Source organism: Necator americanus, chromosome V (genome assembly GCF_031761385.1).
Source record: "Necator americanus strain Aroian chromosome V, whole genome shotgun sequence".
Classification (NCBI taxonomy): Eukaryota; Metazoa; Nematoda; class Chromadorea; order Rhabditida; family Ancylostomatidae; genus Necator; species Necator americanus.
This window is the reverse complement of record NC_087375.1, coordinates 26,550,191-26,569,129: the sequence shown is the minus strand read 5'-3', so window position 1 is coordinate 26,569,129 and position 18,939 is coordinate 26,550,191. Positions and strand designations below refer to the sequence as shown.

Sequence of the window (18,939 nt, the reverse complement as noted above, 5' to 3'; positions counted from 1 at the left end):
TCATTTATTTATCAAGCGTCCAATTTGTTTCCTTAATTCTTTTATTATGACTGGTTTTTTATTGCTATATGAGCGGCTATACTAGAAGGAATGAGAAAGAAGGGGTAGTCTTCTTGAGGGCCTTCTGTGGTGGAGGTCGTTATTAGGAGGATTTTTTCATGACTATACGCTCGACTCTAGATACGCGTCAACTTAATCTAATACAACCTCAAACAACTCCGAATTGAAGTGAACGTGGTGCCACATCCTAAGCGGATTGACACGCCAGAGACTTTGTCCTTTTATCCCTTTAGGGATGACAGAAAGAGATTGTCAAGGCTCCCATCTAACCCGAATGTTTTTTTTTCTTAGCAGTGAGTAATTTGTTGACTCTCTAATTACATAATTAATTTTTTCCACCTCTACATAAACATCAAATCAATATTGTTATAACAGATGGCTCCAACAGAACTCGACTACGGTGAAAGGCCCTAACAGCAGCATACCACGAATCTAGTTCTTGGTTTCTTGGAGTGTTTCTTATCAAAATTGTTCTTGATGACAGCTTTAACTTGCTGGATCAATGTAGTTCTAGGAAAGTCCTCGACGACTGATGTAAACCCGAGGAACAAAAAGAAAGCAGAATCCACTTTTCTCGTAAAAAAAAGTGTTTCCTTGGACAGCGATCTTTGGATACTTTGCAGATTACACTGTGTAATAAAACAAGTGTGTACTTTAACATCTGGTGCCCAGAAACAGAATATCCTATCTCAAAGTAGTACTTTGGCAGCCTAACGAGCTTAACGAAGGAAAGAAAAGAGAGAAACCCCTACCAACGGAGTTATCAAAGTGTTGTTCTTCGTGTGAAATGACAACACGTAAAGGCTTTGTCGCTCCTAAAAAAGAGGGATGTGAGGAGTTGAACTGTTTATAAGGGGTAAAAATTGGGAATTTTCACAAGTGCTTCCTTAGTTTTCCGTGCATCGAAACAGAAAGGCAAAAAAAAAACAGATGGCCTAAAAGCAAGCTCAGAATACATTGCAGGTGCGAAGAAAGTCCCACAAGTATCTTTCCAAGTTCGCTGAAATTTCTCTGATTAGAAGAAACGGATTCCACGCGCCTATTCAACCGTAAACCTTCGCTCGAATCATGTCACCCTGATGAAAACTCGTTATCATTTGAGTTGAACTATGAAACCTTCTTTCGTAAATCAAAGCATTTGCTGCAACCTCATGCAAATGGCTTCAGAATAACCTTGACTATCTCATCCTTTCTTCGTAGATAAAAACGAGATCCCTTGTTCAAGATGTTACATCTTTAATTCCAGTTATAATTTAACATATCAGAATCCGTTGTTTTTGAATTTTACATTGAAGTTCGAAATGCATAGCTTCTGATTTTCTCTGGTGTCATTTCATATTTTTTTTCGAGTTTTCAAAATAATAATTAACATTAATATTAATAACATTAATAAATAATTAACAATATAAACGAAACGAATATATGGGTGATTTTCAGCCATTCTCTTACACTATTGCTTAAATTGTTCATTAATTCATCAACATTATAATTATTTTCTTCCTATTCTAACCATAAGGGAACGAACTGGATTGAAACTGAGTTGACCTTGACTGCATGAACACAGACTTTTAGTTTAAGTTATAAATTTGAGTTGAACTTCTTCTTCACACTCAGGTCACTTCACTAATTTTGCAACGAACATTTTTCAAAAGGAAGGTTAAGTATTATATTTCTCCTAGGTCTTTCTAATTCACCTTTTGTGCTGCCATTGAAATCATTACAATTCAAGAGAAGGCGTAGTGTTCATCACTACAAATCCGATTAATGCAAAGAATTCTCGTGGTAAAACCTGTTCTTGCCTCCGAAAACAAAAGAAACATCCAAATACGTTAGAAAACAATCTGAAAAACTCAATGGCTTCACTAAGAAGTCAAATAATGGAGACGGTGCAAAAACGGGGACATGATCCGACAAATGCCTTTACTCCCGCTGACAAATACTATGTGGCACTGTTAGTGCCCATGATTTATTCTATTATTTTAATAACGATTCCATTTTCATAGAGCCAAAGAAACCTTTTTTTCAATTCACAGCTTTTCATTTCTCCAATAAGTTTCACTTTGCAGAACATCCATGAAAATGGCGAAAAACTCGCTTTAATAAACTAATCCATTGCTGTTCTAAAAAAGGGAAAGCAATAAACCGCCGATATGGGAATGGCGGTCGAAATGATAGGAGCAACAATGCTAAATAACCATTCTCCTGATGTGTTGTTTGTGATTTGTTGCAGCACGCTGATATTTGCTAAACTATGTGGCCACATTTCGTATGTTGAACATGATGATTTCTCCCCTCACATCCAGATCCAAATACTCTTTCGCATTGTGTAAATAATCTCAACTCAAACCACGTGGAGTGACGGAAGGAGGCTGATATATCACTACTGATCTTACTCTTTTTATGAAATTATTTCTCTTATCAATATGCAACCTGACACATTTATTTTATCTCTGCCCAATGCATGAATACGTATATATACGTGATTTAAAAATGATCTGAAAGTAAAAAAATAATTAGTTCTCGTTATTATTGAGAGCGCCGAAATTAATTCTTAAGTTTCAAATAGTAAATGTTATCAGGTAGAGAGGCGAAAAAAGGCTTAATCAATTTCCAACAGTGTTGCGAAGTAAAGAACACAAGAAATTCATAGAGTTTCCATTTATTGTAATTTTTTCAAAGATTTTTAATCTTTTGATCTTTTACAGAACATAACAAAATAAAGTTATTAATATAAGCAAGAAATTCTCTTCCGATTTATTCTCAGCAATCCTTTCTTTCTTCTACTTTTTACCTTTTTTAAAATTAGAAGTCTTTTTACATCTTTTTTACCTAGAGATTTTTTTTTGCTACAGCGTCTACCTTCGATAGAACAGAGCCACAAAACTAAGAAAGAAATCAAGACAACTGGAACAACGTTCTTGGTGAAGTTTTGGTTTTTAGGTCGAAGCTCAGTGAAATCAATCACCTTCTCTTCGCATAAACTTCTGCGAACGAACGATCGGTACGTACTGGACGATGTCGGTTTATGGGTTTTAAAATTCAAATCGTTGCACTGTTAACATACCTATGTGGAAATTGTGGCGGCGCTCAATCCACAACGATTGTTACCGCCTGTATTGGACAGTCATCTCTATATTTTCTCTCGAAATTTCTCTTCAACGTTCTTTTCTTTGACGCTTCTACATTATTTCTTCAAGATTTATGTTCAGAAATGGGAAAGTCTAAAGGAGATAGTTATAACTCAAAATCATTCCTTGAAAAGTTTATGGATGTGCTGTTATGCAGGTAAGTTATTGCTACTACACAACCATATGCCATTATGTAGCAGGAAGCAGAAGTGTCTTCTTTAGAAAACCTTTCATTCCACGTATTTGTAGCGTCGCCCTCTTATAACTTCTTTTACTGAAAGGTGCCAAACCAGGAAACCATGTAGATACTACCATTTTTAGTTTCATTTTTGGTTTTTTGTTTTGTTCTGCCAATTCATTCCCGTTAGTAAACCTGTGAAAAATCTTTTTAGACGTGAAGCAACAACCAATCTGCTTTTTCGCCAGGTGTAGCGAAGAAGTAAAAAATGAAAATGTAATGAAAATGTACTGAAAAAATGCCTTGGGGCATCCCATTCACTGATAGACACTTTATCCTTTATCATTTACTGAGAAACCAAATTCCTCCCAAAAGGTAACTAAAAAAACAAACATCACGTGATTTGCAGATGCTGGGCAAAAACATTTTACAATTTACCAACTTTTTTTTAAAAGTTGATGTGATCTACAAAGTTTCCTCATACTGTTTGTAAAAAAATCACTTTTGCATATATAATCAACATTGAATTATCCGGAAATTTTTTACGATCGGTGCGTGTCTCGAAATCAGCAGATAAACTGGTATCAGTAATATGTGATTGTAGAAGTTGTAACGGAGTGATGCAAAAAAAAAACAAGGATTAACTGGACTCTCAGAAAGAATCCAGTTGCTACATACTGAGCTTATTGATTGTAGATTTCCTTTCTGCTAATCAGTAGTCTACCAAATAAGTATTCTTTTATATTTGTATTTTTAGAGGTGATCTATCAGAGGAAAATTTGGAAAAAGAGCCAGTGTCTGTCACAGAGCTAGTAAGTCTAATTTTATTTCAATCTTTGTCATTTTTCCAAGAATCTGCTTCCAATTTTGTATAGGAAAGGGCAAAAATGATGTAACGAACACTCCAGTTAACCTCCGAAATATAAATTCTGTAGGATCATTGACCATTTCCGGTGCTTGAGCTAAAGCAGCGAATCTGCAACGCAAATTCGTTGTCTTCCAGCTGATCGTTAATTATACTAAGGAGTCGATTTTTATGAACATATTAATGTTGAGGTTGGGGCAGTTGGTCCCCACCTGAAGGTATGATATGATAGGAATGATAGAGGAACACTTAGTCCCTTTATTCTCTTCACTATACACAAGATAGCCGGTTAACTTTTATATTTAATACACACATACAAATAGAGGGTTACAAATGTAAGTAGGCAATCACGCGCAACCTCTCCCACTTGGCTGTCACTGCCACGCACGCCTTCTCAACCGCTTAGGCTTGGATCCTCCCGCTCAGACCCTAAAGGATCTCTGAGTCCTGTCGACGACCTCTCACATATTAATGGCTCGGCTACAGCTGTATCCACTTCCAGAAAATGCGGTCGATGACACTCGTCTCAACAGCACTGTACTAGTGCTTTGGACCTTGCCTCTGACAGACTCCTGACTGTGACCGAGCTCCTTACACAGAATGATTTCCTGCGTGAAATTACGTGACTATCGCGCACATGACTGTTCAGTACAATTCGAATTCCCACTTACGAAGTCGAAAGAGCAGTTATGAAACGACTGACTACGATAACAGCATGCAAGAAACATACATAACATTCTGTATAAACCAGTAAAGGTGATGATACTAATGCTGGATGCTGATCGCCTGCGTATGTCCTTTATAAAAATGTAACAGTGAAGAGCTAACTTTCTGGTTATAAAGAATATTGCAGAAAATTCTGAGGTTGTAAAGGCTAAAAATTCTCTTCATTTGCTCCGAAGTAGATTATTGGTTTGAGCAATATAGGATTTAACGTTTTCATTTACTTCAACGTATGAGGTAACACTTGTTATCTCCATCCATGGAACAAATTAAAAACTACTAAAACTAGATTTATCGCTTTTTTTCAGTTCAGATATGCATCAAAAAATGACCTTCGCCGAATGGCAGCTGGATTTGCATTGGCTGTGCTTGTTGGTATAATTTTCCCTGTGACTTGCATCTTTGGAGGATTATATGCGAATATATATTTAAGGGACACGAATGTGAGTACAGATCAGTGAAATAGATTGAAAAGAGCGAACTATTAGATGGGACCAAGAGTGTTCATTTTTTGTTTCTTTTTCAACTAGTTGTAGACAAATCCTTGCTGTTATTGATTCAAATAATGACGATGACATGATGCTTAAAAATTCCCGTTCAAGATTACTCGCGCGATTTATGGAAATTCTGTGTTTAACCCACTATAAAAGTATTCAAATCTGGCATTTCAGCACTTTGAAAATGAGAGTCTATGGAGACAGGCTATGTATTTATGCGCTGGATATTTAGCTACTGGTTGTTTGTTGTTCGTATTATGTTATATGCAGGTAGCGAGTGCGAAATTTCTTCTCATGTGTTCTCTGAAAACTATTACACGAAGTTACAGCACTATTTCCTCTCTCTCGCAAGTCGAAGTATCGTAGAGCGAATACGGAGAGAATTCATTAGTGCTGTTCTCAGACAAAGTGCTACATGGCAAGACAAGAACAGTGCTGGTTCAATTACCACACAATTAAATGAGTTTGTTCACAAAGAATATTCTACAGCGGCTTTTCCTCCAAAAATTCCTGTACTTTGTTGAACGATAAGAAAAGTTACGGTGACAGTTGGGTTTTTGCAGGAATATTGCTCAGATTGAAGACGGCATTGGTGATAAGATGGGAATGCTTGCGAGAGGAGTGTCCATGTTTCTGGCAAGTGCTGCTTACGCTTTCGCTTTCAGTTGGAGGATCACACTAATATGCGTTGGAGTTGGCCCTGTTAGCGCCATCACAATGGCCGTCATGTCAAAGGTTGGTTTGATTACGTTTTTAATGACCAACTACGATAGATATACCAAGAAGTCCACCCAATTCAGTGAGAAAAAGCAATTGGACTTCATAATTTTGGAAAGGGATACTTTACGAATTAGCAACGTCAGGGATATTAGCTGTTATTTGTTTGTTGCTGTTACTTGTTATTTTTTATTAACTGTTATTTCCATAATCTCCGTAATCGTATTGGTGAAATCCGCGCTTTCACATATCTTTTTCCGCTTGTGATTACTTTTTATACTTAAAAATAACACACAATAAACTGCAAATAGTAAGAAATCAGAAAATTAAATGTAGTTATCATTTGCAATATCACCATATTTATTTTAAAAAAAAGCCCTCAAATAGCAGATCTGAAATTGAAAAACTCCTCGAAAATTTCAAACTTTTTAAAGAGCACGCTATCGCAGCGAAATTTTCCAGCAATGATTGGAAAAACGGACAAGAACCGCTTGACTTATTTACTTGACTTAATCGGCGGCCGGGTGTTACAGCTTAACGCGACTATCTAGTGAGTCGTCCTTGAACATATCCGAGCCCATCCCGTTCTATTTTCAGCTAGAGTTTGCATGAAATCTACCCATCCGTCGCTATTCCACAAGCGGCGGAATTTCACGTCTCGACTGAACTGCCTGTCAACGCCAAGTATCCTCTGATCTTCCTTCACTACCTCCGTCCAGAACTTTCTTTTACGATCAGATGACCTTTTCCAAATGGGATCTGAAAGCATCCTCAGGACTTCTCGGACAAGACGATCAGACAGTCTCTTCATAACGTGACCAAAGAGGCGAAGATGGTTTTCCATGACTACTTCAGAAGGCCGAGCAAGATGTTGATGTTTTTCACGTGCCATCACCATGTCCACTTCCAAGTAAAGTTCTTCGTTATGGCATACCAACGGCCAAAAGTAGCCTAGCAGTCGTTTAAACAGCTTTCTCTCCATGCCGTCAGGCTTTTACATCACGATGCCGAAGCCTTCGATCCGTACATCATGGTAGGGCGAATTGCGGATAAGTAGACTCGCAGTTTGACTTCGTTGGCGATGGTGGTCGACCACTGGCACTTGGTCAATGAGTTGAATGCCGAGTTAGCTTTAGCGCATCTTTGCTGAATATCGCTCTCGTAGCTGCCATCGTTTTTCAGCACTACAGCCCAAATAACAGAACTCATCCACGTGTTCGATAGGCTGTCCATCCACCCTGATTCCCATTGAGGGTCAGCATGGAAAAAACCTCAGGAAACCCACATCTGCTTGCATTTATCAGAGTCGCAGCACGTAGGCTGCAGCTAATTTTGATACAAAGTTGACATGTTGTAACTTCGCGCTGCTAGAAGCGAATATTTTTGAGTCGACGTACTCGAGATCCACCAAGGGACGTGCAGAAGGTGCAAAATGACATCGGCGGGACACTGCTCAACTGTTCTTCGTATCATGTCATCAACGCGGCAAAGTTGAACAGAAAGGGTCCCGCCACGGCCCTTTGTCTTACTCCAGACTCCACACTGTAGTACAACTAGCTGGTATTCGGACCGCAGCACTTGTTCTTCTATTCATGTCGTTTATTAGGCGTACGAATTTTCCTGGAACTCCATCGGCGCGAAGCGCCTTGAGAAGACGGCCTCAGTGAGGAGAGTCGAAAGCGGCTTTGAAGTCCAAGAATGCTAACTGTAGAGGTTTCGAATACCGCTGCAGCACTTCAATCACTCTTCTCACACATGATTGATCGTCGAACGACCAGGGCGAAAGCTGGCTTGCTCGTCACGTGTGGTTTCTTCGCGATGTCGGATTAGTCGATCCAGGATGATCCATTCCAAAACCTTGTACATTACGCGCAGCAATGAAATTACTCGGGAATTACTGGGTTCCGTAACGGAGAGCTTCTTGTGGAGGGGAATTATGATGGCGTGTCTCCACGAGTCAGAAATCCTTTCGTCAATTCATATTGAACGGATGATCCTCGTCATCTCACGAATCCCAGACAGAGGAAGATATTTCAGCATTTCTGCACCAATCCCGTCGTCTCCACCATTTTTTATCTTTTGTATACAGACTAGAACCTCTGACTCCGTCGGTGGCCCTTCGCTGATCGTGGTGCATGTCTGTCTTTGGACGTACTCGAGTTCAGGGATTGACGGCGCTCGTCTGTTACACAAAGTGTTAAAATTCTCCCGCCAGATCGGCAAGGTAGCCTCCCCGAAAGAGACTCCGTTGGCTGTGCTCAGGACAGGCGAACACCTCTTCATATTGCTATGCTGCCTTAGCAGAGCATGGGCTTTTCTCGGGTTCTTGTCCTCCCACGCCTTCTCAGACTCCTTCGCTCTTGACGTCCATTCGTTCTCACCATCACGTTTCAGCTGACGGCTCAACCTCCTCAGACGCTTCTCCTGTCTGAAGTGACCAGTAGTGTGGGCAACACATACAGAATTGTACATGGATATTGTCTTGTCGCGAACTTCCTCTTCGGTGCTAAAACCGGGAGCGTTTTCTTTGCAGCGTCCTGAATGCATTAGGTGAAAGAGTCAGCGTCATCCACTGTCTTTCTGGTTCAGAATCCAATATTGATCGCTTCTCGTTGGCGGAACTTCTTTTTGCACTCCTCGTTTTTCAGACCTGCAAAGTCGAGCTCCTGTTGATGTTGAGCTTCCCTATGCCTTTTCAGGAACTGTACCATAAAGCTGAAAAGAACTGGGCGGTGATCGGAGCCGAAGGCGACGTTCCAGACAGCTCTAGATTTTCGGATATGTGACAAAGGTATGTCCTTCGTCAGAGCGCAATCGAGCTGAAGCTTAAGAGTTGACATCTTCCGCTTTCGCTGCTCTTCTGGCGTTAATGGGGTTGTCCCTTGCCCCGTAAGCTGACGGCGTCTATGATTCCTTTTAAATGTGGATGCAATGATGAGGGGAACGGTAAAGAGGGTCCCGGCGGATTCTCCGCAAATGCCTCCGAGACATTGTGTGTCCTGTGGATATGCCGTTGGATACGCGCACAGACCTTGGAGGTCACGCTCCAGTCGTTCATGGAGACGCATACAAGCGTCTTTGATGTTGTTTTGGCCACAGTGACGCAAAGAACTACACAGTTATAAGGAAACATGTAAAGAAGAATGGTGTGAGTTGTCAAAATTACTGAACAAATTAAAAAGAATATAGTTAAAAGTACTTATCATTTTGTGTGGTTTTGAAGTAAGAGGACAGGGGCTAGTCTTGTCTAGATTTTACCCTTAGGAAGTATTGAACTCTTATCTTACTAGCTCTTTTTCTTATCAGAGATCAAAGATACAGAAGGTCCATCTGTCAGGAAATAAATTATGCTTTAAGAAAAGCTTGGGACTTACAGGATAACGATTAGCCTCATCCTCGTTACTTTTCAAAGCTGGAATGTTCCAATTTCAACGAAAATTTCCATATACGTAATTTGAAGCTATTGTATGCATCTTTCTTTCGTGTTTCATGTGGAGACTTCTCTTGCTTGGTTTCTCTTGCTGGCACAAATACCTTACAATTACAAATTTGAGAACAGCTCATCTCACGTCTCAAATCACATCCAGTGGATGTGTGACCCTTCAAAACAATTTAGTAGCTCGTGAATTGAAACCTGGCAGTGATGCAGTGATGCAGCGTGTGATGTCTATCTAGCAGTAGGTGAGCAGAGTCAGCTATTTAGATAGCAACAAAAGCAAATCTTTTCTTCGCAAAATTGCTAATTGCTTTGCCGAGGCATGATCGGGGCCTGCTCGTAAATCCGCTGGGACCCTCTTTACACGCTCCCCAATGATGAAATTCGTCTGCTCGCAAAGGTCTATCAAACGATTTCCGTTGCTCGATGTCCGCTCCATGGGATAGAACCATTTTCCAAGCACATCGGATTGTTGTTCAGGTCCCATCTTTGCATTCGCATTTATTCCGACAATTACCGCCTGCTGGCTCGGTATAGATGCCAACGGATTGAGTTCATCATGAAACGAGCCATTGTTGTGGTCCTCTGCGGGCTCAGTAGGTGCGTGAGAACTCACGATCCAGAGTTTGAGTCGTCTGCGATCTCACAAAGGTGCATATTGACAACGTTGATCTAAACTCCTCCACCAGGTTGTTATAATCGTTCCTAACAGCTATTGCACAGCTTCCTACTTTCCTTTCATCAGCATCGTCGCAATAGATGGTATAACTGCCGATACTGATGAGAGGGCGATCCCTGACGCGTGTTTCCTGCAATGCAGCAAACGGTGCATGCAGATATCCAGAAGTCTGGATAGACCAGCTTGTTGGAGTTCACGTGACTGCGACCGGCAGTTCTGTGTAACGAGACGGATGTTTATCCCCGGAGTGTCCATGTTTCCCTCAGGCATTCGACCTTCCAGAGTATGGGCTCTGGCGTGAGCTAGACGACATTACCTTTTTGCAATGTATGAGAAGTTTTTGCCATAGAACAGTGCAGGTTATATAGTTCGTGCGTTCTCAATGCGTACACTCGAACGTCTGATTGTGTTTAGTTAAAGCAGGGCTACCGCGAGCAGGTAGCAATCAGACTTGTATACGCAGCCCCAAGAACCGCTTAATTTCAGTTTCTTTGGTAAAACAACTAGTCAGATGCGGCATTTACTTAGGATTTACATTTTCCACAGTCTAGGCAGGAGGAATGCTCATAATCTCTGCATTTTCAGCTGTCCGCTTCCTCAATGCAAGGAATGATGTCTGCTTCTGGTTCAGCAGGGGCGATTGCGGAAGAGGCGGTTATGAACGTTAAAACAGTAGCAGCATGTAATGGACAGGAGCATATGGTGAAAGTACGGCTCAGATACGAAATCACATCAAAACAGAAAGGCTCCAAGAAAGCTCGCTTAAGTTTTGTTACAGAAATACTCGGAAAATCTTAAGAAAGGAATCCGTTTTGCTATAAAGTACAGCTTTATTAACGGATTTTTCGAAGGTTTCATGTTCTTCCAACTCTACGTCTTCTTTGCGGCGGCATTTTTGTAAGTAAAAATTTTATTTTTGTTCTTTAAACCATTCAAAAAACCAGAGAGATTGGTCAGCACTTTGACCTAGTTTCCTTTGAAAAATTTCTGAATTCCATTTGTCGTTCAGTTCAAAATACTTTCAGTTTATTATAGATATGGTATTCCAAGCTATTACTATGGAATTACTCCAGAACCTGGCACAATTTTCATTACAGCATCAGCTATATTACTAGGTACATAGTTGTGTATGTAAGAAATTTTCTTTCCCATCTCTTAAATTGTAGAACATCCAAGAAGAGACAGCACTCTGAAGAATTCCAACAGTTTGCTACGTAGCTTTTTGCTCTCTATTTAGAATGATGTCATATCATTAAACAATTATCATGACTGCAGAATTTGAAAATTAGAAGATCAGATAATTTCTCATCTTATTTTCGAAAGTCAAAATCCCAAAATTTATGTGAACTTATTTCAAGGTTCTTATTTCTTCGGACTGCTTGGCCCTCATATGATGGCTATTATGAAGGCTAGGATTGCGGCTGCCATTATCTACGAGACTATTGATCTGGTACTGTTTCTTCTCGCATTTTTACAATCTAATGAATTTCCAGAAAAAGGAACTGCGGATATCAACAAAAAAATCTATTTCTAAATGAATTAGTGAATAAACCACAATCTTGGATTAACTAAGGAGAACTTCGCAACAACAACGCTTGTTCCCTCAAAAAACTCAAAGTGTAATCAAAATCACCTCACTTCCTGTGCAAAGGAGTTGGGACATACGCTCAACTTCACGGTCCGGTTAAAGTTAGGAAGGTCCCCCTGGCAGCTCAACCGTTTAAATAATTGCATCGCAGTTACACTGCTTTGACCCGACTGTACTCCCTTCCGCAAAACTTGGAGAGTAGTGGCTGGCCAGTAGGAATAAGCTGACAGCTTCAGGGACTAACGACAAGATTTCAGAAAGGTAGTTCCTTTGAGATTGTCAAGGGAACTACCTTTCTGAAATCATGTCCTTACGTCGTGTCGTTAGTCCCTAATGTCCCAGTTCTGCGTTCTCTATAACGTGATGACTAGGCACGACCAAACCTATGAAAAGTGATATTTACGACGTACTGCACTGCAATCTTATTGGTATTATATGGTTATTATTGTGTACAATACGCTACGATAAAATCTGCATTTTCATACTAAATGTAAAGAACATTGGAGTGAAAACAAAAACAAGAGAGAGCAAATTGGACGGGCTCCGGCCTTCGCTTGCTTGAGGGCAAAATGGCAAACAAACAGCTAGGGAATATGAAGGAGGCTCAGCATTCGTCGATACCACGCGAGTTTTTCGCTTCTGTACCTCAAACATGGATAATTAAAGCTGGTTTATTGATATAATTATAAGAACTGTAAGGAGAATACATTACAAGCGAGAATAACGATAACAAGAACCGGATACTAATACTAATAAAACGAAGACCATAATAAAAAAATGGTTCAGTGAGCAGCTATTTATGCGGTACAAAAAGAGCAACCTGAAGCATTTGATAAGTACGTATTGATATATATTTATATCAACTATATACTATAAAGAGAATGCGTTACAAGCTAGAACAACGATAGCAAGAACGGAATACTAAAACTAGGACAAAACTAAGACGGCAATAAAAAATGGTACAGTGAGCAGCTACTTGTGCGGTACCAAGGAGGCGGACCATAGTGCAATGAACCATTTGATGAATACATGTTGAAAGTTCAAAACTGCTGATCAGCCACCAGATAACTTCAACCGCAGATACAGAAAAAAGTCATCGTTACAACTACGAATAGAGTTACAAAAAAATAGAGACCGAGAGTATCTATAGGAAGCGCCCCGGTTGCGCGATCTGGCTTTAGGAGCTTCGGATAGAATGTAGAATCTCAGACTTCTCTCCAGAGACGTTTTCGCTCTCCAATAATTGAGAAGTGCGTGTAAAACCTGATTACAAAAAGAAACCATACTCCATACTCAACTACTGATGATTGAATATTTCCATGCGTTTTTGCAGACACATTGGGTGACGAGGTCGAAATTTTCCAGGAAATCCAGTGTTGGTAGTCACTCAATTGAAACCTTTTTGCATTTGTTTTATTCACTACCCTCCATTAAAGTTTTGCATGCACATTGTCGTGGGTTGAGTCCGTTCTAGTCGGAGAGAGCAGTGGGCATCCGTTCTCTAACACAAGTCACGACAGCTCGGATTCAGGGGGCCAAATTACCAGATGACGGTCCAGCTCCTCTGATTTACAAGATCATCTTTACTCCCGTTGATCTTCGAACTGGTCGAGCGAGCGCCAGTAATTCTTCCATTTGTCCCGATCGCGTGCCAGAGTAGCCCAGTGGTTCCTCCTTTCGCGTGGGACCCGAAGAACATCACAATTTTCTTTGAAGGACTTTGTGAAGAAATCTGACCATCGGATCGGTGGTCCTCCTGTAGTGCGCTTAATATCGCGGGGAACCCAGTCGCTCACGGCTCTGGTCCAACGGTTGTCGTCAAAGCGCATCACGTTTCCGGCCCACTTCATTTTACTTTCCTTGGCAAACGCGGCGGAGTCTCTAATCTTCGATCGCTGACGTAGGAGAGATCTTCGAATCCCATCCTTCAATTGCATGAAACGGGATACTCTTAGCATCACTCTCTCAATTGCGCGTTCAATGACGCTCACCGCGTTTTCTTCCTGCTTGCAAAATGCCCAGGTTTCCGAAGCATAGGTCAAAGCAGGAAGTACAGTGGTGTTGAAGAGGTGAGCACGGAGCCGGGTGTTCCTGGTCTTCTTCACTACATCCTCGATGCTCTTATACGCTCCCCAAGCCGCTTGTCTTTTCCTCCAGCTTGGGGGTCAGGTCGTTCATCAGGTTCAATTCTCGACCCAGATAAACGTAGCTGGTGCATTCAGATATGTTCGTTCCGTTGATGGTCAATGCGGCATCCGAGACCCATTCGTTCCACATGAACATCGTCTTTTGTAGATTCAGCTGAAGACCGATGCATCCACATGTTTCGTCGAATTCGGTCAGCATTCGTTCCGCTTGGCTGATGGTAGGTGTTATCAGTACGATATCATCAGCAAAGCGCAAATGATGTAGCCGCCTACCATCAACCTTCACTCCCATGTCGTCCCATTCCAACTTTCGCATTGCGTTCTCGAAGGTGGCTGTGAATATTTTGGGTGAGATTGTATCACCTATCGGACCCCCCTCTTCACGTCAATGATGATATTCTTATAGAATGGCGAAATTCCGGTCGTGAAGTTACTGTACAACTCTCGAAGTACCTTTATGTACTGAGTAGGGGCGTCTTGGTTGTCCAAGGCTTCCACGACCGCTTCCGTCTCAACTAAGTCGAAGGCCTTCTTTAAGTCGATGAAGGTGAGACAGAGCGGCATCCTGTACTCTCGTGATACCTCGATGAGTTTCGAAACAGTGTGAATGTGGTCAATCGTGTTGAATCCTTTTCGAAACCCTGCTTACTCGCATGGCTGTCCTTCATCCAAGACTCTTTCAATCCTATTAAGGATCACTCTTATAAAGAGCTTGTAGATGACGGACAGTAAGCAGATTGGGCCATAGTTGCCGATGTCATGTGGATCTCCCTTTTTATAAAACAACACAGTTTTGCTGGTCTTCCACTGTTTAGGAACTTGAGCAAACAAACGTGATCTAGAGTTCCCAATATTTAATGTTTTGCCGTTACATTTCTGTACACACGTTCCCGAAGTAGGGAAATTCAATGCCTTGAGCTCTGGAAAGAAACCACAATAAAACAAAAATTCCCGCTTAGTTTTATCTGGCATCACCTGTTTATTTCTGCTAGGAAGAAAAGGAAGAAAATGATGCGTGTAGGTAGTATAAGGGAATTCTAACACATCTAATCGCGAAATGTACCACAACACCAGTTCATGAATCGACAGCTAAACTCTGATCGGTGCACCAGAATTGGCGGTAGTCACTGTAAGGAAACTGCCATTGCGCTCATCATTCATGATGCTGGGAACTGGACCCATACCCACGCGTGACCAGAAGTTCTGGCTCTTATACCATTTACTGCCCTCTAAGGAGTTGGGGCAGCGCCTTTCTACTTCACCTCTTCTTCCGCCATTTCGCTGCATTTTTCCTTTGAACCAGTAGGTTGTGCGATACCAAACATAGCTTAATCATGATTTATCAATGCTGCTTTGCTATAATGACATCGTACATCCCACTACAGAGCACCAGAACTATACACAACAACGGCATAATATAAACAACGAGGTAAGGTACCACTATACACATATGTGGTTAGTCGCAGTACACACAATACACCGCTAAGTGGTACATAATGGGAGAGCCTTAAGTTAGCGGTTAAGTTGCCTAGCAAGTTTGCTGGAGGCTCGAGCCTCTACATTATTTAGATGGTGCTGGCCGATGCTCTTCCACATAGATCACGGGCCAGAATTCCATGATTTTCAAAATTGCACGAGAGATATGACGGAATCATAAGACGGGACCAACGGAATTGGAGCATGAATCCGAGTGCTAAGAACGTCTCCCTACATACTAGTCGATCATAGAAATCAGAGTAAGAAAAGGGCGTGCGACGGGATCCTCGCAGTTGCGACGCGAGCACGACACGTGCCCTATAAAGCCATGTTGATCACAATATGTTGTGGTGAAACCACAATTTTCTCTACAAATACATCGAAAATATCTCTTTTCTGGACTCCATCAGTAACATAATGAAGTCCGCGGAATAAAATTTAAAAAATAAAATAGAATTATAGTCGAGTCAAAACGACGTGAAGCAAAATGCACATGCTGCGCTCGAAGCTGCGCGGCGGCGAGAGGGGTTGAAATGGACGTGGGACCATGGCGAACTGCAACAATGAACTATGGTAGCAAGGGTTCTCACTCGATCGTCACCGCTTCGAGCGCAACCGCTTACGCAACTGCATTGCGCTATACGTCGTTTTGACTCTACTATATGTACCATTGAATTAAGATCCTACATCAAAGCAACAAAACTAATCCTGGCGCAGTTACGTATAGTAGGGCCAAAACGGCATGAAGCATGTACGTACGCGGCTTCCCTCGAGACGCTTCGGTGGAAAAAAGCGTGGTGAAACCCTTGCTGGCACCACTAATGTAGTCGCTGCGGCTTGCGAGGTCCCACCTTGGCTCAAGTGCACCGCGACTACACTCGTGATTCATGTCGTTTTCACCCGACCACAAGTCTTGTAGCCGAAGTTGCGCGGTGGGACCCTCAAATAGCTCCGCACTTTCAGAGGAACTATTGAGGATCCCACTGCGCCTCCTTCGGCGAGTCGTTTTAACCTTACTGTACATGGTCTACGTCAAGGCACAACAAAATGGTGAAGCGGATGGAGAACGACTGACATCATGTGAGGGACGGCTCGAGTTCAAAGACGTTTATTTCAAGTATCCCTCAAGGTGATGAGGGTTACGTCCAAAGCATTCAACCACTGAAACATATCCATTTCATTGCAGGGAAACCCCAATTCTTCAAGGTCTCAGCTGGTATGCGGAGCCTGGCGAAACCATTGCTTTCGTCGGAAAAAGTGGTTGTGGAAAGAGCACAAGCGTACGTTAAAGTATTATAACTTGCTTATTTTGTGCCCTCATTTCTTCCTCTTAGGATTTCGAGAAGATCCTAATTATTGCATTGACCTTTTTTGTTGATAGACTGGTGTGTGATTTCGAATTCTAGATTTGTGGCAGAGAAGATGTATTCAGTCTGAATCTGATAATTTGAAAGATATAAGCAAACATTTCTTCCCATTCTTATTTGACTACGCATTTAGCATAGTTCGGGACTTCCCTACCTACCGTTAAATTATTTTTCATCTGCAAAATAATGTGTCGTTTAGTTTTTTTTCTCTGCAAATTCTGCAGTAGGGAATAACGAAGAATGTTTCTCCAGCAATTGCTGTAATCTCAGCTTAAATCCTCCATACCTTCTATTTTCTTCGCATCTTCAACACTAAGGAGTTCTAAAGAATTAGAACTAATGGAATTTCTGAGGATTCAGATTTCGTTTAAGGTGTCGTTAGGGGGAGGGGGAGCACTCAATGGCGCCCTTATTTCTCGAAGTAAATACTCAAATCAATCGGGATCCTAAGGCCTAAGCATTAGTCTTAGAGGATCTATGACATGTAAACTTAAGTACCAAGAGAAAAAAGTAAGTTAGAGCTTCGGAAATAAGGGTGCCACTGAGTGTCCTCCTCCTCCCCCCCCCAACGACATTTCCCCCCAAATTTCTGTGTAGCTTAACTTATGAAACATAAAATACTTAAATATGCGTATACAATCTTTCGAAAATGAGTGAGGAAGAATTGAGTGCTGTGAATGGCGTCATGTACTCTTTCTAAGTATAAACAAAAATGATGTCTCGAAGTGCAATGCGTTGTTCTAGTTGGCTGTACACAAAAGTCCGGATATGTGCCTCTTTTGGAGAATAAACCAGGCCTTTTGATAACATTTTGATGTTGAGCTATGTGTCAGTGACTTGACTTGTGTTATTGGGCTTGCTAAACGCAAAAATTGGTGCAATCACAGACTAAAACCAAGAAATAATGCAGGCAAGCCATTACGAAATGAAGGAAGTATGGGCACGAGGAAAAACTTGTAGTGCAGTGTGGTAAAACGGTAAGATTTGAAGCCATAAGTTTCTTATTTCCCTTCGGGTAGCGGTGGACATGTTGTCGCAGCGCAGGTATAGTCGGATCCAAACGACATGACAGTTGCGGAAGCGGCTGCCCTTGAAGAGGTGCCGAAGAGTAAGAGGTGAGAATCGACATGGGACCACCGCGAAATGCAGGTTCTAGCTGGTTCTAGCCAGGGTTCCGCTCGTTACTAATAGCTACGTGCCACTTTACCGCTTTGAGAAGTTTTCGTGAAGTTTCGATCCCATTATAATACCTTCAATCGTTTGTAAATTAGTTGAAGCAAAGGAGTAGAAGTTGTGTACTGTACTATTTCACCTTCTCGGGTGTATGTAAAACATAAATCTATTAGCAAAGACTTCTGAATTCTACTGTGTTCTTTCAGATTGGTCTTATTACACGTCTGTACGACTGCTGTGAAGGAAAAATGACAATAGATGGACGCGATATTCGATCCATTAAACAAACTGATCTGAGAAAGGTAAGATTTGTGGAGGAGTCGCGTAAGAGGTTCTGACCGTTGCTAGACTAAATGGGACTGCGAAGTCTAGCTAGTGTCCCATCGGGCGGATGGCGGTCGCTTACGCGATTAGACCATAAGCCATGTCGGCTTCATCCGACTGTATGGAACAGGATAAATTTTCATATGATTTCCAGATGAAGTACTTGCATCAGTTCCTTTAGATGATCGGTATCGTACAGCAAGAGCCTTGTCTTTTTAATGGCACTATTCGTGAAAATATTGTGCTTGGTAGAGGAATCAGCGATGAACAGGCAGAAGAGGCTGCACGTATAGCTAATGCTCATGATTTCATCATGAAACTAGAAAAGGTAAATAGATGTAAAGAAAATGGTGTGACAGTGAGACCTGGGAACATCCCATCATGAATGTAGAAGGTGACTGCTGTTCTCTCGTTTGTTGTCCAAGTTGTGGTCTCATTCTGACTCCAACCCTGAGCTAAACTCATCTTACAATTTCTATATCCTCAAATATTCGTTTGCCCGAACTCCTCATTTTTTTTTCGATCCCTCAGTGAAGCGAATGAGTGTAGTCGAGCCAGAACGACACGAAGTTCGGTACAGT

The 18,939-nt window shown here is 41.5% G+C and overlaps 1 protein-coding gene across 4 annotated transcripts in view; it reads left to right on the top strand.

The window, feature by feature from the left end:
• Positions 1 to 3,271: 3,271 nt before the first annotated feature.
• Positions 3,272 to 18,939, top strand: part of RB195_015304 (uncharacterized protein) — a gene marked incomplete at both ends in the record, with an annotated part of 22,338 nt that continues 6,670 nt past the window's right edge. For 3 of the 4 annotated variants that reach the window (XM_064205953.1, XM_064205954.1, XM_064205955.1), the window contains 14 exons: positions 3,326 to 3,345; positions 4,124 to 4,178; positions 5,263 to 5,397; positions 5,626 to 5,721; positions 5,781 to 5,914; positions 6,015 to 6,186; positions 10,869 to 10,991; positions 11,062 to 11,180; positions 11,319 to 11,398; positions 11,642 to 11,733; positions 16,532 to 16,623; positions 16,681 to 16,774; positions 18,241 to 18,336; positions 18,540 to 18,686. In XM_064205953.1, the coding sequence (XP_064061834.1) occupies positions 3,326 to 3,345; positions 4,124 to 4,178; positions 5,263 to 5,397; positions 5,626 to 5,721; positions 5,781 to 5,914; positions 6,015 to 6,186; positions 10,869 to 10,991; positions 11,062 to 11,180; positions 11,319 to 11,398; positions 11,642 to 11,733; positions 16,532 to 16,623; positions 16,681 to 16,774; positions 18,241 to 18,336; positions 18,540 to 18,686 (1,455 nt within the window). Of the gene's footprint in view, positions 3,346 to 4,123; positions 4,179 to 5,262; positions 5,398 to 5,625; positions 5,722 to 5,780; positions 5,915 to 6,014; positions 6,187 to 10,868; positions 10,992 to 11,061; positions 11,181 to 11,318; positions 11,399 to 11,641; positions 11,734 to 16,531; positions 16,624 to 16,680; positions 16,775 to 18,240; positions 18,337 to 18,539; positions 18,687 to 18,939 lie in introns of all 4 variants that reach the window. The other variant, XM_064205952.1, reaches the window with a different exon arrangement.